The following is a 24,468-nucleotide window of genomic DNA, read 5'->3' as shown; positions in this document are numbered from 1 at the left end:
TGATATGGATACCTTGGGGGGGGGGTATTTTGGGGCTTACCACAGCACCTTTGCACATGCTCACAGTTTTACAGTTTCAAGGAGTTCACAACTCTCTGAAGTCTGTATATGGACTCCATGGACTTCAGGTTCGAACTTGCTCAGTGAGAAACACCTTTTGCCTACAATGTATTCTAGTTATTAGTCCCTATTCTCTCCTCTATGTCATGTTCTTCCATTCATCACCCTTTTACTACTGATCTTGAAATGATGTTGTCTTCTTCTCGTGACCTTAGATTCTTCAACTTAGCGTTTGCTTTTTGAGTTAGTTTCTCTGCTTCCTTTAGGAACGTTTTATCTTCTGATAAGATTTAACTGTTAAGAGAAAAGCTTTTCCCAAGCTTTTTAACTGAATTCTGCAGCAAGGAGACTAACTTCTGGGCAAAGCATGTGTAACTGGTAATGCCTCCAGTGAGAAGAGACGCTTACCTGAAGTACATGATGTGCCAGGCCTTCTAGCAAGTGCTTTCACGTGGCTTCGTATTAAATACTGAAACCAGCTCTCAGAGGGAGGTCATATCAGTGCCATTAAGTACATGAGAACATGAAGACTGGTGGAAGCTAAGTAACTTGTCCAGTGTGGGTGACAGAGCTCACAAGGGACAGCGCTGGTCTTTGAGGGAAGGTCTTGTACCCATGCTGTTTTCATTCTACCATGAAAACACAGCACACCTCCCTTTTAGTTGAATGCTTAGTAATCTCAGTAGGCAGAGGCTGTCTATACTGCAGTTTCAGGGGCCAGCAGACCTGGATTTCGGTCAGATTTGTAGTGCTTACTTATGGCATTACCTTGTTCAGTATCTTCTCGGATCCTTAGCTTTAAGTAAGACTGACACCCGGCTTGTATGCGTTACAGGGCTGCTGTGGCAACTGAGAGAATATGAATGAAAGCTCTTCAAAATTGGCAAATTTTACTAATATGTCAGATAATTAATTTCTCGGTTGATATATTTTTAATACTTACTTCTTTAGCTATCCTAGATTTCAGAGTTTGGGAATATGGTCAAGCCTCAAACCAGAGGCTGTATTAGCTCCAACTCTGAATTTCTTTGCTAAAGACCTCTTGGACGCCTGGCTGGTGTGAGTGCTTGTATCTGCTTTCTTCTCTTTCATTTTCAGAGGCATCCCCAATTTTGTCTAGCTCAGCTCCACTTAGGATATCTACATATGTGATAACTTACTGAGCAGTTCTCCCTCCTAGGTCAATTTTTAACTCATTGCCTCTTTGCCATGGGTTTGATGGGTGGCTCTGCAGACTCTTCCCCTTTTCTTTATCCCCCCTCCCAATTTCTTCACGCACTCATTCATCCAGAGATAGTCTCTTACCCAAAGCTAATATCCCCTCTCTCTTACTTCATCTCACTAATTACTGTCTCCTTCTATCTTTGCCCTTGTCTTCTAGGATATAAAGATACTACAGACATTCTCATCCTAAAACAATACCCCTCATTTAACAAACAACTACTCTCCTCCATCCCCACAGCCTTTCATTCCCTCCCTCCATCCCGCATACTGCCAGTTCCTTTTCCCTGTGGGCTTTCTGGGGTTTATAAGATAATATTCAAAATTCTGGTGCTCTAGTAAACTGGTCCAAGCCTGCTGTGCAGTCTTACCTTTTGGTATTCCTTTCTTTAGTCTTCCAGTTACAGTGCAGAATGTCCCTTTGTTTGGATTCCATTCCTTCCTGTTTGCTCAGGAGGAACCTTCTTCCAGGGTTAACGTCCTCTTTCTTTAACTTTCATAAAAATGCTCACGTTTCCAGTTACACTTACAAAGTTGGAGGATATGGTAATCTGGTCCATGTTCCCAGATATCAGCAAGAGACTGGAGCTGGACAGGAGTTGCCCTCTTTCAGGGCGGGGCATGTGCTGATTTAACACAATCCCACTACTTCCTACTCTCAGAGAGGATGCCACTTCCCTCACTTTTGTCACCTGCTTGGTGACAAAAAAGGAATTTTATATTTCCTGGCCTAAATTCTATTATCTGACTTTTAAAAGTATCTCTGTCACCTGACCTCGTATTTACAGATAATAGCCCTATTTTTCACTGTTCCCAGTCCCAGCTATCTGTTCCAGAAGGTGTCCACCCAGGCCCTGTTCCCCCATGTCTTTGGTATCTCCTCCCTTAATGTGTTAGCTCACAATGATTTCTTCTTCTCCTACCACCTGTGGTACGTATTTTCATAGATAATGCATTATTCCCCAGTGTGTCTTTTATTCTCAATAAGTGAGCAAACAACTTGCGGGCAGGGATCATGTAACATCAGTTGGAAAGTTTGCTTAAGTTTCAGATGGGAGAAAATGTATCTTTTAAAAAACTAAAATACAGCTCATTGAGATGCTGGTGAGTGAGATGCTGGCACGATGCCAGGACACCAGGCACACGAGAGGTGAAAATGACAAGGAACAGCAGAGTCATGATTCTGGTCTCAAGCTTACTCCAGGGCATTTATCTGTGGGCTGGGAAGGCAGGCAGAATTGCCTGTGCTATTTAAAATGTTCTCTGTTTCAGTTTTTTTCATTTCTCATTTCCCTTACCTTGTGCTTTCTCTCTTTTTTTTTCTTCCTGCCAAGCTCCTATAGTTGACTTCCATGAGTTAATTTCTTTGGGATGGCGTCCCAGTAAACTTTTATGTCCCCCACAGTGTTAGAACCCTGTTTCTCTATGAAGAGAATAAAACTAGTTGAATGAATGAATACAGCAATAAGTGCTTTGGGGGATAGTGAGCAGGAGGTAATGTAAATTAATTATACTTACCATCTGTATGTTTTTCTTTACAACTAATTTGGTCAGGCAAGAAGCAGCCTCAGAGTTCTGTTTCTTGTATTTGATTTAAAATATCTGTGAAGGGAGGAATTTGGGTTCAAATATCTCTAAATTCCTTTCTAATTCTAAACTTCATTAAAATCAAAACCCCTACCATTTAAAAAAAAGATTTTACTTATTTATTTGACAGAGACAAAGCGAGAGAAGGAACACAAGCAGGGGGAGTGGGAGAGGGAGAAGCAGGCTTCCCGCTGAGCAGAGAGTCCGATGCAGGGCTTGATCCCAGAACCCTGGGACCATGACCTGAGCCGAAGACAGAGACGCCTAACGACTGAGCCACCCAGGCACCCCAAACCCCTGCCATTTTTAATGGTCAGATTCTAAAGCTATTTAAAGCTCTAGTAGCAAAGCAAAGAAGTACCTACATTGCACACTTATTTCCTGGCAATTTGGTGTAATCTTTAGAAGTTAGAATTTCCCTTCTTCCAGTTACTCATTTCAGGAACCTGAGGCAGATACTACTGATTTCTGTTGCTTAAAATGTCCCAATGGAATCAAATTAAAGTGCCTGTGATTTAAATTCTGATCTCTGAATTTAGTATAGTGTTCTGTAGGTAAATGAAAGAAGCTATGTAAAAGGTTGGGAAAACAAACTGAGCAAATTGAGGACTTTGCAAAGAGTGAAGAAGTACTTTTATTGGAACATACTAGCAAAAGAAACTTAAGATGTAAATCTTAGCTACTTAAGTTCTCAGTGGCTTAAAAAAATAAATTTGGATCAGGCTACTTTGGGGGAGAGGTTGTTGGTGAATGTGAGAAAATGGACATTTAAGAAACAAATAAGAATGTAGTACATTAGTAAAATCTTTCATTATTACTTTGTTCTGGGGGGAGGGGAGAACTCCCTGAATTACAAAAGTAATAAGTCAAATGCCAAAAATGTGGAGAAACAGAACAATATAAAGAAAGGAGAAAAACCAGAGCAAAAATCATTTGTAGGTCTGCCATGCTGCTATAAGCATTATCCTTGGTAATCACATTTGCCCCCTGCCTCTAGCCCCCTGGCAACCCCTGATCTGTTCTCTTTCACTATAATTTTGTCTTTCTGAGAATGTCATATAAATGGAACCTTTTGAGATGGACCTCTTTCTCTCAGCATACTTGTGAAAGTCACGCAAGTTGTTGCATGTATCATTAGAGTGTTCTTTTCTTTTGCTGAGTAGTATTCCATTGAATGGATGTACCACAGTTTATAATATCCATTCAGCTGTTAAAGGACATTTGGGTTGTTTCCAGTTTTTAGCAATTATGAATAAAGCCAGTATAAATATTCATGTACAAGTTTCTGTGTTATGTAAGTTCCCCTTTGTCTAGAGTAGGAGAAAACAAACTATGCCCCATGGGCCACATTTTCCTGTTGCCTGTTTTTATATGGCTCTATGAGCTAAGAGTGGCTTTTACATTTGTAAATGTTTGTAAAAACCAACAACAAAAAAAGAATATGCAGCAGAGACATATGTGGCCTGCAAAGCTTAAAGTATTTACTGGCTGGCCCTTTACAGAAAAAGTTTGCTGATCCTTGCTCTAGGTAAATACCCATATTCCTGTGTCATATGGTAAGTGTATTTTTAACTTTATGGGAAACTGCCAAACTGTTTCCAGAATGGCTCTACCTTTCCGCATTCCCATCAGGAGTATCTCCAAGTTCCAATTTTTTTGCATCCTTGCCAAAACTTGGTATTCTCAGTATTTTTAATTTTAGTCATTCTAATAAATGTTTACTGGTTGCTCATATGGTTTTAATTTGTATTTCCCTAATCATTAATGATGGTTGAACATCTTTTCATAGTCGTTTGTCATCCTTATATCCTCTTTGGTGAAGTATCCAAGTTTTTTGCCTAGGTTTAATTGGGTGGCTTGTTATCTTACTGCTGAGTTTTTAAAGTTCTTTATATATTCTGGATACAAAGATACAAATCCTTTGTTGGCTATGTGATTGTATATATTTTCCCCCAGTCTTTTTATCCCCTTAACATATCTTTTGCTGAGCAGAAGGTTTAAATTTTGATGAAGTCCAATTTACTGATTTTTTTTCTTTTATGGATTGTGCATTTTATGTCATGTCTAAGAATACTTTGCCTAGCCCCAGGTCATGGATGTTCTCCTAAGTTTTTCTTCTTAGAAGTTTTGTAGTTCTAAGTTTTACATTTAGCTCTCTGATCCATTTTGAATTCGTCCTATAAGGTATGGGTTGAGATTTCATATTTTTGTAATTTTGTTTGTTGAAAAGACTATTTTGTTTTCCTCCATGAGATTGACTTTGCACCTTTGTCAAAACTCACTTAGCCATATTTGTGTGGTCTATTTTTAGCCCCTCTTTTCTGTTCTGTGGATCTTTGTGTCTGTCCTTCACCAGTACCACACCATTTTGATTACTGTAGCTTTATAGTGAGTTTTAAAATCGGGTAGTGTGATTCCTCCAACTTTATTCTTCTTTTTCAACGTTATTTTGGCTATTCTAGTTTGTTGGCCTTTCTTTACAAATTTTAGAATCTATTATCTGTATCTGAAAAATTCTTCCTGGAATTTTGATTGGAATTACATTATATTTGTAGATTAATTTGTGGGAGAATTAGCTCTTTACTCTGTTGAATCTTTCGGTCCACAAACATGATACTCATTTCATTTTGGCCTTCTGTGATCTCTTCCATCAATGTTTTAGAGTTTTTAGCATACAGATCCCATCTATGTGTTTTACATTTATATCTGAGTATATTTTTTGAACTATTGTAAATAGGATTTAAACATTTTTTGATTTCCTCTTGTTCATTTCTAGTATAAAAAAAGATTGATATTTTGTGTGTTGACTTTATATCCTTCAACTTTATTAAACTCACATTAATAATGAGAGTTTTTTTGTTTTGTTTCAAATTTTTATTTAAATTCTAGTTAGTTAACATATAGTGTCATATTGCTTTCAGGAGTAGAATTTAGTGATTCATCACTTACATATAACACCTGGTGTTCATCATGGCAAGTGCCCTCCTTAATACTCATCACCTATTTAGCCCATCGTCCACCCACCTCCCTCCATCAACCTTTAGTCTGTTCTCAATAGTTAAGAGTCTCTTATGCTTTGCTTTCCTCTTTTTTTTTCTTCCCATATGTTCATCTGTTTTGTTTCTTAAATTCCACATATGAGTGAAATCATATGGTATTTGTCTTTCTCTGACTGACTTATTTTACTTAGCATAATACACTCTAGTTCCATCCACGTCATTGGATGCCAGAATTTCACTCTCTTTGATGGCTGAGTAATATTCCATCGTATATGTATATATACACCCATCTTCTTTATCCATTCATCAGTTGATGGACATTTGGGCTCTTTCCATATTTTGGCTATTGTTGCTAATGCTGCTATAAAAATCAGGGTGCATATGCCCCTCCAATAATGAAAGCTTTTTGAAGATTAGTTGGGATATTCTACATAGATATTCATGCCATTGGAATATGAACAGTTTTAGTTCCCTTTCCAACCTGTATGACTTTTTTTCCCTTGCATTATTGAACTTCTGGAATATTGTGAAATAAGAAAGAGGAAATTTGATATCCTTGCCCTGTTCTGAATCTTATGGGGGAGGCATTAATATATAATTACTACTAAATATTTTGTTAGCTATAGGTTTTGTGTAGAAACACTTTGTTACATTGAAGAAGTTCCTTTCTATTCTTAGTTTACTAAGAGTTTTTTATTATGAATGGATATTGAAATTTGTTAAATATTTTTGTGCATCAATTTGAATGTCTTAGTCCATTCAGGCTCTTATAACAAAATATCACAAGTTAGGTGGCTTACAAGCAACAGAAATTTATTACTTATAGTTCTGGAGAGTGGGAGGTCCAAGATCAAGTTGCCAGCATGGTCACCTTCTAGTGAGGGCTCTCTCCATCTTTCTTGGCCTTCTCACTGTGCGCCCATATGGTGGAATGGGCTGGGGAACTCTGGCGGATCTCTTTTATGAGAACACTAATCCCACTCATGAGGGCCACACCCTCATGACCTAATTACCTCCCAAAGACCCCATTGACTAAGTAACATCACCTTTGAGGGTTAGGATTTCAACATACGGATTTTAGGGGGACACAGCTGTTCAGACCATAGCAATATGATCACATGGTTTTTCTTATTTAGACTGTTAACATGGTGGATTACGTTGATTGATTCGTAATATTGAACCAACCTTGCATTCCTGTGATAACTCTTACTTGGTTGTGGTGTATACTGTTGGAGTCCACTTGCTAATATTTGTTGAGGATTTTAATGGATATTAATCTGTAGTTTTCTTTTGTATTTTTCTGGTTTTGATATCAGAGTAATGCTGGTCTCATAAAATAAAAAATAAACTTGAAAGTATTCTCTTCTGTTTTCTAGAAGAGATTGTTTAAAATTGGTGTTCTCTTTCTAAATGTTTAGTAGAATATGCCAGTGATACCACCTGGGCTGGAAATTTTTGACTATATAATCAATTTCCTTAATAGAGTTATATACTATTCAGGTTATTTATTTAATCTTTGATGAGTTTGTTAGTCTGTGGTTTTCAAGAAATTGGTCCTTTCACTCAAATTGTCAAATTTATGTTTGTAAAATTGCTCATAATATACCTTTAATTTTTTTAATCTTTGTGATATGTGTAGTGATGTCCTTTCATTCCTGACATTGATAATTTGGGGTGTTTTTTTGTTAGTTTTGCTAGAGGTTTATAAATTGTATTGACTTTCTTAAAGAGCTTCTTTTGGTTTCATTGATTTTCTTTGTTTTCTATTTTATCTAAGATTTCATTGGTTTCTGCTCTTTTAAATCTTTGGAACTCTGTTATCCATTTAGAACTTATTTACATCCATCAAAGTTTTTAGATTTCTGTGAGTTTATTCACTGACTCAAAGAACATATTAAAAAGTTATGTCTTCTAAATTTGTGCATGTGTTTTTCAGTCAGGTTTATTGTGGTATAATTTGCATACAGTAAAATTTACCCCTTGTAGTTTATAGTCCATGAGTTTTTGACAGACATATGCAGTTACATAACCAGCATCACAATCAAGATATACAGCAGTTCCATTACTTCCTTAAATACATTTTTGTGCTTTTAACTTACTTGTTTTGGTAACTTAACATTTGTAAATAGAAACGTTTTTACTCTTTGTTTTAAGAAAGTTACCATAGTTTTTATTTGACAGAGAGAGACACAGCGAGAGAGGGAACACAAGCAGGGGGAGTGGGAGAGGGAGAAGCAGGCTTCCCGCGGAGCAGGGAGCCCGATGCGGGGCTCGATCCCAGGACCCCGGGATCATGACCTGAGCCGAAGGCAGACGCTTAACGACTGAGCCACGCAGGCGCCCCAGTTACCATAGTTTTTAGATCAGAAACCCCATAGTTCTTTGCTTTGTGTACTTATTTGTCTAGCACTTTCTGTATAAATAGCCAGTACCCAGCATTAGGGAATTAACTAAGCTATAGGACTTACATGTAATAAAGTATTATAGCATTAAAAATAAGGTAGAAGCATATTTGATGATAACAATTTTATATGATATATTAAATTTCAAATGGTATAATAATATGTTAAGTATCATTCCTTTTTGGCTTGAAAATTTCTTTATACACATAGAAAAATCATTGGAAGGTATACTACAAAATTTTTAATGGTGTCTTATCTCTGGATAGTGGAATTTTGGGTGATTTTCTTCTGTGGGTTGCTTAGTAGTATTTTAATTCACTAGAATTACATACATTATTTTAATATTCAGAAATTATACATCTTTAAAAAAAGTTAACCTTCATCCTATTTTTAAGTAATACCTTAAAAAGTAATCTGTCTAGGTTGTATTTGAATTTTATTATAATTTTTATTATATCAATATTCAGAGATTTTTAAAATTATGAATACATAATTTGTTCATAGCTGAGCCATATACTAAAATTGTGTTTACTTTTACTTTCCTACACAGTGTTTTCCCTAGAGTTAGTAAATTTTGTTTTTTGTTTTGTTTTTCCTTTGCTTACTTTTCTCTGAAACGATCACTAATTCAACCCCAAACTTCTTGTCAGTTTTAGAGTTCTCAAGTCATTCAGATGCTAATCTGTCAATTTCATCTTTCTGGACAGTCTCTCTGGAAAACCCCTAACTTACTCCAATTTGGACTGGTTATCCAGTATGTCTAGTGTGCAGCTCACATCCTGGGACCTCCCTTTCCTGTCATCCTGGGAATTCCCTTTGCCTGTCTCTGGATTTGCATTCCCAGTTTCTTATATCATAGTTTTCTCTTTCTATCCCCTTATTTGGCAAGCACATATCCAGCTTCCTGCAAACAAGAGGTTTGTTTTTTGAGATGTTGCACACCTGAAAATATTTTTTCTACTGTCACACCTGATGAATAGTTTGGGTAGAGAATTCCAGGTTGGAAATAGTTCCTTTTCAGGATTTTGAAACCGTAACTCTGCCATTTTTTAACTTTCTGTAGCTATTGTCCAAAGCCAATCTGATTCCTTACCTTTGTTTCCTATTTTTTTCTTTCTGAACATTTTGTAGCATCTTCTCTTTGGCTGCATTGTTCTGAAACTTTGTGAGTATGTATGCCTTGGTGTGGGTATTTTCATCCACTGTACTGGTTATTGGATGTTCCCTGTCAATCTGGAAATTTACATCCTTAGATGTTAATTATTTCTTTGATTTCTTTTCCTCTGTTCTTTTTTCTGGAACTTCTATTGTTTGAATGTTAGACTTTGTGGAATGGCCCTCTCATGTTCAAATCTTTTCTCTCCTGTTTTTCAACTATTTATCTACTTTCCAGAAGATTTCCCCAACTTTACCTCCCAATCTTTCTGTTAAGATTTTTATTTTTGCTAACATGGTGATTTCCAACAGTTCCTTTTTCTTCTCTAAATGTTCCTTTTTTTTTTTTTTTTTAAGCATCTTGTTCTTATCTCATGGTTATATTGCCATCATCATCATCATCTCTTACCTCAGTGTATTAATGCTGGTCCCTTTTGAAGTTTTCTTTTTCATGTGTTTGTTTCCTCCAGGTCCTTTATTTTTCTATTTTCTATCTTTCACATTAAGGGCATTTTTGGGGTATCTGGTAATAACACATGACTATGCTTTTTTAAAAAAAAAATTTAACAATTTATTTAAACTAAAAAACAAAACAGAAACAAAAACAGTTCACCCATTCACCCTCCCCACTCCTACAGCCCTCTGGCAACCACCAATCTGTTTTCTGTGTCTATGAGCTTGGCGTTTGTTTGCTTGCTTTTTAAAAAGATTGCACATATAAAAAAGATCATACAGTATTTGTCTTTCTCTGACTTATTTTACTTAGCATAAAACCCTCAAGGTCTATCCATATTGTTGCAAATGGCAAGACTTCACTCTTTTTTTTATGGCTGAATAATATTCCTCCATGTTTGTGTGTGTGTGTGTGTGTGTGTGTGTGTGTGTGTGTGTATGTGTTTGTGTTTCCTTTATCCATTCATTCATTGATGAGCACAGGTTGTTTCCATATCTTGGCTAATGTATAAACTGCTGCAGTGAACATGGAGGTCACATGTCTTTTCCAGTTAGTGTTTTTCTTTTCTTCAGATAAATACCTAGAAGTGGAATAGGGAGCTTTTCCTAAATGTCTGGGCCCTGCTTCTGGGAGTTTGAATAGGATGGGTAACAGTGGAGGTAGGGGATGGATCGAGTATCTCTATTAGAGTAGCCCTCTCTCCAGTTTCTTTTAGTTAATCTCCCCCTTGCTTAGTTCTTCCTCACCAGCCAGCTTCCCCTCCATTAATTGGTACCTGCTTTCTCATGGCCACCTTTAATTAATATCCTTAGTCCCTTTCTATCTTGCCCAATTTGCTCTGCTATCCCCTAACTTTGGATGGACCCAGTCTGCCTCCAATATGGGCTATTAATAGCCACAGTTCTTGAGGTATATGAAATTCTTTCACTTTTTTTGGTGGGGAGGGGTCACTCTTTAATCTTGACTATTCATCTTAGAATACCTGACCTTACATGACACAGTAGAAATATGACTCTTTAACTTAATAGTGATTCCAAAAGTGACTTCAACTGCCATGTAATCCAGTTACCCAGGACTTCTGTGATTCTATCAATTATATAACATTCATTTTCACTTTATATTTGAGTAGCATTAATAATATCCATATTTCATAAATAAGAAAAATGAAGCATTGAATGGTAAAACAGTTTGTGGCATGAACTTTCAGGCATAATTTTTTTTGAACTAGAAAGGTGAGCTCTTGTGGTCATATATTAAGCAACCTTCCTTCCCCACTTAATTCTGTTTTGTGAGTCAGTATAATGGCCTTATCGTCACTGTCTTTAAGGAATTTCTGATGGATTCATACTGCTTTTATTTTCTCTTTGAGATGTGAACTGTCTTGATCAATACTAGTCTATAACTTTTGGGGGAGGTTATTGGTGATATGTTAGAGAGAGGTGTGTGTGTGTGTGTGTATGTGTGGTAGGTGATAATCTTTGGCTTTGGTTTTTAACAAGAATTTTATTTTATTTTATTTATTTTTTTTTAAAGATTTTATTTATTTATTTGAGGGAGAGAGAATGAGAGAGAGCACATGAGAGGGGGGAGGGCCAGAGGGAGAAGCAGACTCCCTGCCGAGCAGGGAGCCCGATGCGGGACTCGATCCAGGGACTCCAGGATCATGACCTGAGCCGAAGGCAGTTGCTTAACCAACTGAGCCACCCAGGCGCCCGGTTTTTAACAAGAATTTTAAAAATTCAGTTAAAACCAGAGAAGTTTTCTTCCAGATTTTATTCAGTTGTCCTTCATTCTCTTTGGAAATGGTGGACCTGACCTAGTTCTTTTTTGAGAATTCATTTCATAGAACAGTGTGTTAATATATTTGTTCTCCAATCCAGTACAGTGTAAGAACTGGCAGGCATCCAGAGCTTCTGTTCTTTAACATGCAAATAATTCTATTCCTTGGTTGAGATATTGGCTCCATTGTTACACTTACAGGTTCTGGGAAAGCAAGGTATGAACTGAGGAACATAGCTACTTCATACATAAGATAAATGCTTTTTCTCTACAAGCATTTTTATCTTAATTTTGTTTGTCATATGACTTTCTAACAGTGATTTTTGAAGAATGTAATGGTATGGTAAAAGTATCATAAAAGAATACCATAAATATTGGAAACTAAATTTATTGAATAAAATTGAGATTTTACAAAATTCAACATGACTTTATTGCTACATCAGGATAATTTTTTAATAAAAATTTGATTGAGCTACCTTCACTTGTTTGATTCAGTATGCCATGTGAGTCTTAGTAAATTGACACTTAGTTTGAAAATAAATTTTGGCTAAGTTACAGCTGAGAGATAAAATATATATTGAATTAACTCCTGGTGATTATACCCTGAAAGGATTATAGAAATGAACACTAAGAGCCATTTATAATACATAACGTCAGATGTCTATTAAAATGTTCTAGATGTTTAAAGTACAGTGCCATTCTTTTCCTATATTTGATCAGAAAAAAACTATAATTTCAGGGGGAATAGAATAGGAAAGAGACAAAAGGGATGGGGAAAGTTGAGGTGGGTGGGGTATAAGAGTTTCAGGGGGCTGCTGTAATATAACAGAGTACTACAAACAGGGTGGCTTCAAACAAGAGAAGTTTATTCTCTCATAGTTCTGGAGGTTTGAAGTCTAAAATCAAGGCATGGGCATGGCCATTCTCTCTCTGAAAGCTCTAGGGGAGGATCCTTCCTTGCCTCTTGCTGCTTCTGGTGGTTGTCCTCAGTCCTTGGCTTATAGACCTGTCACTCCAGTTCCCACCTCTGTTGTCCCATGGCATTCTCCCTGTGAATCTCTCTGTCCACGTTTCCCTCTTCCTAAAGGACATCAGTGATATTGGGCTTGGATGTAGGGCCCACCCTAATCCAGTAAGACCTCATCTTAAATTGATTATCTCTGCAGAGACCCTGTTTTCAAGTAAGGTCCCATTTACAGATTTTGGATGGATGTAAATTCGGTGGAGGGGGGACACTATTCAAACCATTTCAGAAGGTTCTAAATTCAATCTAAGAGATTTAAGCCATCACACTGGATTTATCTACCCTGTATAAAGCAAATAGGTAGGATACATTTTATGTAAAAAAAACTTTTTTGTAGTTATATTCACTTACATGCTTTCCCACTGCATAGACCTAGGTATCTAGCATTTTCCATTCATGTGGCAGAAATTGCATTAAAGGAATATTTGGTTATGAAACCTCTGTTTATATAGATGTGGAGCCAGAAGACTTTCCACATTACCTCTTAATAGCTCAATATTTATAGAACCAACCTAGACTTTTGAATGTTTTAACTGCTATTAGAATAATACTTTTGATCTTTTTATTTTATTTTCCTTTTTTCCCTTTTTTAAATTTAAATTCAATTAATTAACATATAATGTATTATTAGTTTCAGAAGTAGAGGTCAGTGATTCATCAATCTTATATAATACCCCGTGCTCATTACATCACGTGCCCTCCTTAATGTCCATTTCCCAGTTACCCTATCCCCCCAGCAATCCTCAGTTTGTTTCCTATGATTAAGAGTCTCTTATCGTTTGTCTCCCTCTCTGATTTCGTTTTGTTTTATTTTTTCCTCTCTTCCCCTATGCTCCTCTCTTTTGTTTCTTAAATTCCACATATGAGTGAGATCATATGATAATTGTCTTTCTCTGATTAACTTATTTCGCTTAGCATAATACCCTCTAGTTCCATCCATGTTGTTGCAAATGGCAAGATTTCATTTTTTTGATGAGTGAGTAATGTATATATACCACATCTTCTTTATCCATTCATCTGTCAGTGGACATCTGGACTCCCTCCATAGTTTGGCTGTTGTGGACATTGCTGCTATAAACATTGGGGTTCAGGTGCCCTTTGGATCACTACATTTATATCTTTGGGGTAAATGCCCAGTAGTGCAATTGCTGGGTCATAGGGTAGCTCTATTTTTAACTTCTTGAGGAACCTCCATACTGTTTTCCAGAGTGGCTACACCAGCTTGCATTCCCACCAACAGTGTAGGAGGGTTCCCCTTTCTCCGCATCCTTGTCAACATCTGTCGTTTCCTGACTTGTTAATTTTAGCCATTCTGACTGGTGTGAGGTGGTATCTCATTGAGGTTTTGATTTGCATTTCCCTGATGCCAAGTGATGTTGAGCAGTTTTTCATGTGTCTGTTGGCCATCTGTATGTCTTTGGAGACCTGTCTGCCCATGTCATCTGCCCATTTCTTGATTGGGTTATTTGTTCTTGGGTGTTGAGTTTGATAAGTTCTTAGATTTTGGATACTAGCCCTTTATCTGATAAGACATTTGCAAATATCTTCTCCCATTCTGTGGATTGTCTTTTGGTTTTGTCAACTGTTCCTTTGCTGTGTAAAAGCTTTTTATCTTGATGAGGTCACAATAGTTCATTTTTGCCCTTGCTTCCCTTGCCTTTGGAGACGTGTCTAGCAAGAAGTTGCTGCGGCCAAGGTCACAGAGGTTGCTGCCTGTGTTCTCCTCTAGGATTTTGATGGATTCCTGTCTCACATTTAGGTCTTTCATCCATTTTGAGCATATCTTTGTGTATGATATAAGGAAATGGTCCAGTTTCATTCTTCTGCATGTGGCTGTCCAATTTTCCCAACACCATTTGTTGAAGAGACTGTCTTTTTTCCACTGGACATTCTTTCTTGCTTTGTCAAAGATTAGTTGACCATAGAGTTGAGGGTCCATTTCTGGGCTCTCGATTCTGTTCCATTGATCTATGTGTCTGTTTTTGTGCCAGTACCATAGTGTCTTGATGATGACAGCTTTGTAATAGAGCTTGAAGTCTGGATTGTGATGCTACCAGCTTTGGTTTTCCTTTTTAACATTCCTCTGGCTATTTGGGGTCTTTCTGTTTCCATACAAATTTTAGGATTATTTGTTCCAGCTCTGTGGAAGAAAAAAATTGATGGTATTTTGATAGGGATTGCATTGAACGTATAGATTGCTCTAGGTAGCATAGACATTTAATATTTGTTCTTCCAGTCCATGAGCATGGAATGTTTTTCCATTTCTTTGTGTCTTCCTCAATTTCTTTCATGAGTGTTCTATAGTTTTCTGAGTACAGATCCTTTGCTTCTTTGGTTAGGTTTATTCGTAGGTATCTTATAGTTTTTGGTGCAGTTGTAAATGGGATCGACTCCTTAATTTCTCTTTCTTCTGTCTCATTTTTAGTGTATAGAAATGCAACTGATTTTTTCATTTTATATCCACAACACCTAACAGTGGCTGGTGCTGGCTTACTGAATGAGGAATGAATTAATGAAAGAATAGTGTGTGTGTGTGTGTCTTTCTGTCTCTGTTGAAGGATTGTCAACAGAGGCATGATGGGGGAATTTTTATTTAGCATTTAGAATTTATTTAGAATTTTTATTTTTATTTATCTCCCTCCATTCCTTTTACTTTATTATATTTTTTGAGAAAGAGACGTTGTGCGTGGGGTGGGGGGAGGGGCAGAGGGAGAGGAAGGGAGAGAATCTTTTTTTTTTTTTTTTAAGATTTTATTTATTTGCGAGAGAGAGAATGAGAGACAGAGAGCATGAGAGGGAGGAGGGTCTGAGGGAGAAGCAGACTCCCTGCTGAGCAGGGAGCCTGATGTGGGACTCGATCCCGGGATTCCAGGATCATGACCTGAGCCGAAGGCAGTCACTTAACCAACTGAGCCACCCAGGCGCCTGAGAGAATCTTTTTTTTAAGATTTTATTTGAGAGAGAGAGCGCACATGAGTGAGTGGAGGGGCATAGGGAGAAGCAGACTCCCTGATGAGCAGGGAAGCCCGATTCGGGGCTCGATCCCAGGACCCCAGGATTATGACCTGAGCTGAAGGTAGCCACTTAATCGACTCAGCCACCCAGGCACCCTGGGAGGGAGGGAATCTTAAGCAGGCTCCATGCCCAGTGCCCAGGCCAAGCCTGAAGTGGGGCTTGATCTCATGAGCCTGAGATCTTGATCTGAGCTGAAATCAAGATCTCATGACCCTGAGATATTGATCTGAGCGGAAATCAAGAGTTGGATGCTTAACCGACTGAGTCACCCAGGTGCCCCTCCCTCCATCATTTTTAAAACCCAACTGGTGGCATCCCTGACACACTGTTCTGCATTTTGCTGTTGTTACTTAGAGTATATTGTTCCATACTGGTATACAAATGATATGATTACATAATATTCCTTTACATAGATATAATTTAACTAGTCTCCCTTTTTAATTCTTAATTGTGATGAAATATACATAACACAAAACTTATCATCTTAACCATTTTTTTAAAGATTTTTTAAAAATTTGAGAGAGAGCACACATGAACAGGGGAGGGGCAAAGGAAGAGGGAGAGAGAGAATCTCAAGCAGCACGGAGCCCCACGGGGCGGCGGGGCGGGGGGCGCTTGTTCCCACAACCCATGCGATTATGACCTGAGCTGAAACCAAAGTCAATCACTCAACTGACTGAGCCACCCAGGCATCCCTCATCTTAACCATTTTTAAGTGTACAGTTCAGCATTGTTAAGGATATTCACATTATTGTGTAACCAATCTCCAGAACTTTTTCATCTTGCAAAACTGAAACTCTCTACTAATTGAATAGCACCTTCCCATTTCCCCCTCCTGGAAACCATCATTGTTTTTCAATTTCTATGAATTTGAGCTAGTCTCCCTTTTGAGTTGTTTTCCTCTTTCCTCCCTTTTTTTTTTTTTTTAAAGATTTATTTATTTGTTTTAGAGAGAAAGAGCACGAAAGGGAGGGAGGGACAGAGTGAAAGGGAGAGAGGATCTTAAGCAGACTCCAAGCTGGGTCTAGAGCCTGACACAGGGCTCGACCTCAAGACCATGAGATCATGACTGGAGCCAAAACCAAGAGTCGGTCACTTAACCAACTGTGCCACCCAGGCGCCCCTTCCTCTTTGCTCTTACAAATAAGGCTGTGATAACTAGTTTTGCATATGTGTCAGTCTGCACATAAATAAGTATATCTGTAAGTTGAATTCCTAGAAGTAGAATTTCTGGATAAAAAGATTTCTGCATTTCTCAGTTTTGATATATATTGCCAGATTGACTTCCCAAATTGTACCAATTCATACTCCCCACAGCAGTGTATGATACAGCAGCTGTTTAAATATGTTTCAGTAGTTAGCTTGTCAGCTGAGCTGAGTTGGGAACTTGGGGAAGGAAAGGCCACTGGAAGGAAAGTTGGTGCTGCTGCCTTTTTCAAGGGGCTGGGCTGGGTTCTCTCCCAGTGTTCTACCTCCATTCCTTAAGGATTATTTGACATCCCTTTAGTGTAGTTTTATGCTGCATTCATTTAAAAAAAACTAAAATAAAAATTTTCCCGTACAGTATAAGCTATTTGAGTGTTGGTAATAACATTTGAGTGTTGGTAATGATTAGAATACCTCACTTTGCAAAGCGGTCCCACAACTTAAGACTAGGTTTAGCCCAGCTGAAAATTTCCTTAATACAAATTTTAAGGTCTTTAAAATCAATAAATAGATACCTTGCTTAAATGGGTTTTAACAGAAAGAAACAATTAGCAGACCCGTTTTCTCACATGAACTCTTATGAGGAGCTCCACTATGTTGGGGTGACAGTGGAGGGTGGCTGGAGAAGGAGGGAGGCTGGAGGAGGCAGAGCAGGTGAGCTCCGCATCTCCCCATGCCTATTGCATCCAGAACTCTTACAGGCAGGTGGGTTGACTTCTTTGCCTTTAGCCGTGCATGAGAGGAGTGAATGCTAATGTATAATCAGCCTCTCGTAATTCATGTCAGACATTTGAGGAACCCTGGAACCTTTGTCTTGTAGAATCCTGATGTTCAAAACTGATGCTCAATTATCTTTTTTCTGTGAAGTAGATTTACTGTAAAATGAGGCATAACTACATGGAGATACCAGTGTTTTCCTTAGAGTGTACGTACAGGTTCTGGTACAATGACTTCTTGTCTGGAGGTTCTTAATAAGTGTAACATCTTTATTAGTTTTCTTATTTAAAAGTGAAAATACTTGCATATATTTGTAATGTTTTCACATTTTATTATAAGGTAGAATTTGAGGGGCTCTGGAAACCTTGTCCCAATCATGATCAATATCAATAGTTCAGAATTCATTCCCCTAGACTTTTTTTATTGTATTAAATGACATAAATTTTATTCCTTCTTTAAAAAGGTGGAATCGCACTATATATACTGTTTTGTGATTTGCTTTATTTCCTTGATAAGAAGTCCTTTTTGCGTTAGTGTATAGAGATACTGTCTATTCTTTCAGTGGATTTATACTCTTCCATTATATCATAACTTTCTTATCTACTCCCCTATTGGTGAATATTTAAGTTCCAATAAACATCCTTTATGCATCTATCTTTGCCTATTTGGACAAATGTTTCTGCAGGATAAATTCTAAGAAGTAGAACTTCTCGATCAAAGGATGACCATTTTTACATTTTAATGGATATTGGGGGCTTTATACAATATTATATCGACAGCCTGATACTTATTGGAAGTAAACTTAGTTCAGACTTTCAAAGTTTTAGTTAAGTGATCTATCATCATGGATGTACACCAGTTTGTCTAATATTTTCTATAATGTAAAATCTCTAAAGTGACAGCTTTTTTATTCTTCCAGTGATGGAATGGGGGGACGATATTAAAGCAGTTTCACAAGATGAAGCAGTAATGTTGGTCAATCATCAGGCAACAGGAGATGTATGCACTCTGATGATGTGTCTCCAGGACAAAGGACTGGTAAGCATCCTGAAGGCAGATGTAGAGAGCAGGAGGGGGAGGTTAATGAAGAATCTATTCAAGTATCGTACTATGGTTTGGAACGTAAACTTTAATATCTCTACTTTTCCTGAAAATTGAGAAAAATTAAAAAATATATATACATAATTCTAAGTATAATTCCAACTCCAGGACAGGAATGTGGAGACTTTCAAAAAAGTAACTGGAAAATAATGTGGATGATATCTCCATAGAGCTATTTAAAAAAGTAATTGAGGCAAAATCAGAGTTAAGATGTTCAGATTGGGGGCTGTCTTGAGGTGAAGTGGTGGGTTACTAGTTTGAAAAATACAGACACAAAAAGCAGTATTGTTTAAGATAGAAGAGTCTAGTTGGTCAGTGAATTAGATGATCTTGGGGCTCTTTAGCCAGAAGAAAAAAAAAATGTAAATATTTTGGATTTCCTTTATAAAGCAAATTGAAAGGAAAGATATTAGGCCCATTTTATTAAGTGTTACTAGGCTATGTATGAACCGTTGGTTTTACATGGCTTCTATTGATAACTAAAATACATCTATCAACTGGGTGGGTTTAAAATAAATTCAGTTTTGAATTTATATAATAAATTTATATTATAAATTAACATTAAAGTAATAAGTAATAAATTAGCATTAAAAGAATTATCACCTTAGAAGTTAAAGAGGTTGTGTTCATAGAAAACTAAATAGAAAGTGTATAAATTAATGGAGTTAGTATTTATCGTAATAGTAAAGAAACAAACCCATAGATGTTTATTAAGTGCTTCATATTCATGGTCAGTGACTGTAAGGATTGAACACCATCCTGTAAGACACTGTCCTCTCAAAGGAGCTAACAGTCCAGCATTGGTGGAAGGAAAGTATAGTGAACAGTACTTAATTGCAAAGCGAAAGGTATTTAGTGGAGGGTGAGTTCCCCATGTATGACAGGTATAGAAAACTTTGTAGAAGGCAAAGGACATAAACTTGGCCTAGTTAGAGTGGTGAAGCAAGGGCCTTCTTCCTTAGTGAAACAGTCTTGGCCAGAACACCAAAGCAAACTAAGCCTGGTATGTTTAGTTCCTAGAGATTTTGATTCAGTAGGTCAGGGTGAGGGGTCAGAAAATGAAGTGAGAGTAAAGTAAAATATGCTTGACTATTGTAGAATCTGTTTTTCATGTTTATCTGAAAAGCAGAGGCATAATCTTGCTGGAATGTGGAATAAATTCAATCCTTTCTTATATTCAGAATCTTGAACTGTTAAAAGAATATCACTGTATAAATGTATTTGCACTTATAATAATATTTATTACTTGTGATGATGTTAAAATTTTGTAAAGCCTAGTTTATTTAGTTTTCATCAAAGAGAATCCCCAATTAACATTTTTATTCTTACTGATATGGTCATTACATTCATAGTGATTTTTCTGAGGGTTTACAGCATCCTTAATTGGTTTTTGAATTTCAAAGAATGATTACAATGGTCAGTATAAATATGCCTAACTTAATCACTCTCACCCGAGTTTGGCATGGATGATAACTGTATTAACTAGAATATTAGGTAATCTGAAATTCACCAATTATGTGGACAAAAGAAAATTTGTCTTGTTAGTTTGCTTTTGTAAAAAGATTTCTGTTAGTATGACTTAGGTTCATTTTTCTGTCCAGAGTAATTTTGTTTTTATTTTCAGATGAGTTATACTAAACATTTTTATTATGATCTGATATTAGTGAATAATTTGAAATCATGAGGAATTTTTTTGTCTTCTTTCATAAAGGAGTAATTGAGAAATATAAAGCTGGAAGCATCATAATCTCTCCCTTCTGCCTAATATGTATGGGGCAATACTAATTTATATATATATATTTTAAAGATTTTATTTATTTATTTGACAGAGAGAGAGATAGCGAGAGCAGGAACACAAGCAAGGGGGAGTGGGAGAGGGAGAAGCAGGCTTCCTGCTGAGCAGGGAGCCCGATGCGGGACTCGATCCCAGGACCCTGGGATCATGACCTGAGCCGAAGGCAGATGCTTAACAACTGAGCCACCCAGGCGCCCAATACTAATTTATATTTACCAGTAAGAATGTTTACTTGACTTATTGCATACTCCGTGGGTACATTCAAAGAAAGAAGGCTAATGCTAAATTGTGGGCCAATTAAAAAATACTAGTTTAATGGCAATATGTGAGTGTAACATAGCTTTTGGAATTCAGGAGACTTCTTGTAGCACCCTTCAGTGTTAGCGGGGGTCCCGTTGGCCCATTAGTAGGACAACACTGTTTTCCTGAACTGTCCTGGGCATTGCTGGATGTTTTCCATACCTGACTACTACCCACTAAATGCTGGTAGCACGCCCTACCTACCCTTTGTGACAACCCAAATTGTCCTTACACATTTCTAAACAGGAGAACCATTGACTTAACTATACTTTCAGAAGGATATAAAGAACGTAGTCCTTCATGTAAGCCTCTCTAGATTTTTTGATAGGTAGAAAACCCATGGTTCCAGATAAAGACTAATTGATGTGGGCCAATTCTGTTTCTTGGAATTACCTAACAGAGCTCTGAGTGACAGACCTATGAAACACTGAGAGTTGCTTCAGGCAGCTGGTGTTTACTGGCCCTCTTTTGAGGAATATGAAACAAAGGATTCATTGTATTTTCCAAATGTGCTGGTACCTTTTAAATAAGTATCTGTGAATTGAGTCATACCCTTTTATAACAAATGATGATAAAACTAAGAATTTTTATTTCTGTCAAAAGAACTTTATTAGACATATAATAAACATTTATTGACTTGTAACATTTCCCCTAAAATAAGTTGGGACAGAATTATGCATACAAATCTCAGAAGATAGCTTGGCTGTCTTACGAATGGATTTGTTTTAGGTGACCCTTCTAACTGAAGAGATAAATCCACTGTAAATGTAAGGTTAAACATAAAAACTAGTGGCTTTAGCATTGGTATTTTAAACCCAGAAACCAATAAATTGCCACTAAACTTCATACTGTGTATAAAGCTCAAGTATTTTATAGGTTGAAGCTATGTTTTGTTCCTTGGGACACTTTACAGCAAATTCCATTTAGTTCAAATCTCAATTTATTTAAACAAAGTAATCATCATTACAAAGCAAAACAAGACTGAAAAATGAGATGTTGGCAATCATTTTATTCTGTATTAATTGCCTTGGGGAATCACTTCTTCACTGGGCATGTATTTTTATTTTTTAAAGGGATTTAACATAGTAAAGCTGATGGGGTAGGAGTTGTGTAGTTGAACTATATAGTGATGCTGAAAAATTAAGGCATAAGCTTTAATGTTATATTATTTGTCAGCTTTTATAATGTTTTTGTAAAAGCACCAGCGATGTCAGTGCTTATTTTTTTCCTAATATGTAAGTTCATATAATTTGGTGCTTCGAGATGAAGTTTACATGTGTTATTCCCATAGAAACCAAAGTAGAGCTCTATTGCATTCTTGATTGAGGCTGTAGCTTTTAATGAATTTATTTAAGGATTATAATGAGGAATGCCATTTCCTCAGCAGGGAGGAACAATTAACTAGCTTATTAATTAGACCCCTATTTACACTTACTTTTAATTTTGAAATTTGTTTGAAATAAAGTCTTTTGCTCTAAAATGAGTATTACTTTTTTTTTTTTTAATCAGCAAGGGATACTATTTCTGTGTTTAAGAACTGAGGTGCTATAAATATTTTTATGCTGGCAAAGAGTATGGCCTTGCATAAACTAACAAATATTCTTAACATAATCTAATGCATAAATCGTTTTATGAAATGAATTTTGAATGTTCTTTTATTTTGGACATTTTTGTACTTTTATAAAATTTTATAGTTTTACATTTATACATTTATAATTTATAATTTTTAATATTTTAGCCATTAAGGTAAAGTCACATTTTTATAAAGCTTTAGTGCTTATTAATTAAACTTATAGCCCTCATTTGATGACTTCATTTTATTGTTTCAAAATAATTTTACAAGTTATATAAGAATTACCAGAGATTTTGTTTAGGGTAGAACAAATTTGGAATCATTAAGTCCAAATTTAAGAAGTTAATTCAGTTTTACTTGTTACACAACAATATATATCCCTCAGACCTGGGATTTCAAGACTTGGAATCAAGACCAGTAATTTTTCATGGAGACTTGGTGCTTTAATTGTAGAAATAAACACCAGATTTAAAATATTTACTTTTAAGAGGATGCTTAGATGGTTGTATTTAAAACTTAGAGCCCTGGCTAGACTATAGCAGGTTTCTTCTACTTAACATGTAATTATTTCTTGCTTTTAAATATTTTAGGTTGTTGCTCAAATGATGTGGTTGATGGATCATATTTTTAAGTACACAAACTTTGGAATTGTTTCTCTAATTCACGGAGACTTCTTTATAAGACAGGTGAGTAATGAGCATTCCTTTTTCACAGTGAAAGCCTGATCAAAGTGATCCTTTATTATAAACATAGGCATACCCAAACCAATTATAATAGAGAGAGCTCTAGTATCTCAGGGAGCTCTTCCTCTGAATCTTTGTTCTCTGAAACATTTATTTCAATCTGAATTTCAACATTTATATGCTCAAGCAGTAAAATGGTGACATTGCAAATATTCTAATCTCTACCCTCCTCATCCCATCTAAACAGTACAATGTTTAGTAAAGATTTATCAAGCACCTGCCACATTCTCAGCTCTTCTGCTTCTTAGCTATGTGAATCAGGCAAGTTATTTAAACTTTCCAAGTTTTCTGATTTTTCAGATGAGAATAAGAGGTACTGCCCTCATAGGGTGGGAGTTAAATGAAATAATACACTCAGAACAGTGCCTGCTCCCTTCTTCATCATTTTTCTCATGATTACCACTATCATCATCATCTGTATTTTCACTACTATTTTTATTGACAAGTCACTGTTACATGATAGAGGAGGTATCTAAATTGCCAGTAGGTGGGTAGATAGGTAGGTAGATAGAAAGGTAGACAGAAAGATAGATAGAAAGAAAAGGAAAGGAAAGGAAGAAAGAAAGAGGAAGGAAGGAAAGGAAGGAAGGAAGGAAAGGGAGAAAGAAAGAAAGGCAGAAGAACGTATTTTGGGAATTCATAGTAGGAAAAGTGACTCCATCAGATTTTTATGAACTCAGAAAAACTTTAGAGAAGAATAAGTATGAGTTTGATAAGAGGAAAGTAGATTGAGAATGGTTCCCAAGGATCAGGGGTAAGTTTAGTTAGTGTAGGAGGAAGAATCATACCCTCTTACCAAGTCAGCACTACATTATGGTATTTCCCTGGTATGCTACTAGTATCACATGCTTGATTTTCTCAAAAACTGAAATATGATACGCAAGAGTTTTTATGTATGGTAATGCCGCACTTATCTGATATTTATATATTTAGCAGCTTCAGCCTTGCACATATAAGTACTTAATGAATAACTGGTGAATCTGATTAGGCCTCATCTGAGAATCACAAATTCAGAAATAAGCTGGAAGCATATAGAGAAACTTCCAAGGTGTCTGTAGGTGTCACAAAACACATATACTTTACTCCAGACACTTCTTTGTACAGAACATTTTGTTTTTCACATGCTGTGCAATGATCTAGTTTCTTCTGGAAATACTCTTGGTTCTTCTGAGCAGAAAGATGAATGAAAGCATTGCACTGGAACCTCAGGAGAAAGTGGCAATGGGGATTGGCCACAAGCTTGAGACAAAATAAACAGTGATGGGAAAAACTTAACAAGGAAATTAGCATAATACTTTGAGTACCACTGGAGGGGAAGAAGCAGAAGCAACCATTGC

At 36.6% G+C, this 24,468-nt stretch overlaps 1 protein-coding gene across 2 annotated transcripts in view; it reads left to right on the top strand.

The window, feature by feature from the left end:
- The window catches only part of LPGAT1 (lysophosphatidylglycerol acyltransferase 1), a 77,656-nt gene that overhangs the window by 18,960 nt on the left and 34,228 nt on the right, over positions 1–24,468 (top strand). For both annotated transcript variants that reach the window (XM_032392994.1, XM_032392995.1), the window contains exons 3-4: positions 18,539–18,657; positions 22,979–23,074. In XM_032392994.1, coding sequence (XP_032248885.1) covers positions 18,539–18,657; positions 22,979–23,074 — 215 coding nt within the window. The remainder of the gene's footprint in view (positions 1–18,538; positions 18,658–22,978; positions 23,075–24,468) is intronic.

The sequence above is a fragment of the Phoca vitulina genome, unplaced genomic scaffold, assembly GCF_004348235.1.
Source record: "Phoca vitulina isolate PV1807 unplaced genomic scaffold, GSC_HSeal_1.0 scaffold71, whole genome shotgun sequence".
Lineage (NCBI taxonomy): Eukaryota > Metazoa > Chordata > Mammalia > Carnivora > Phocidae > Phoca > Phoca vitulina.
Note: the sequence above shows the minus strand (reverse complement) of the source record. Positions and strands in the feature narration are given on the sequence as shown.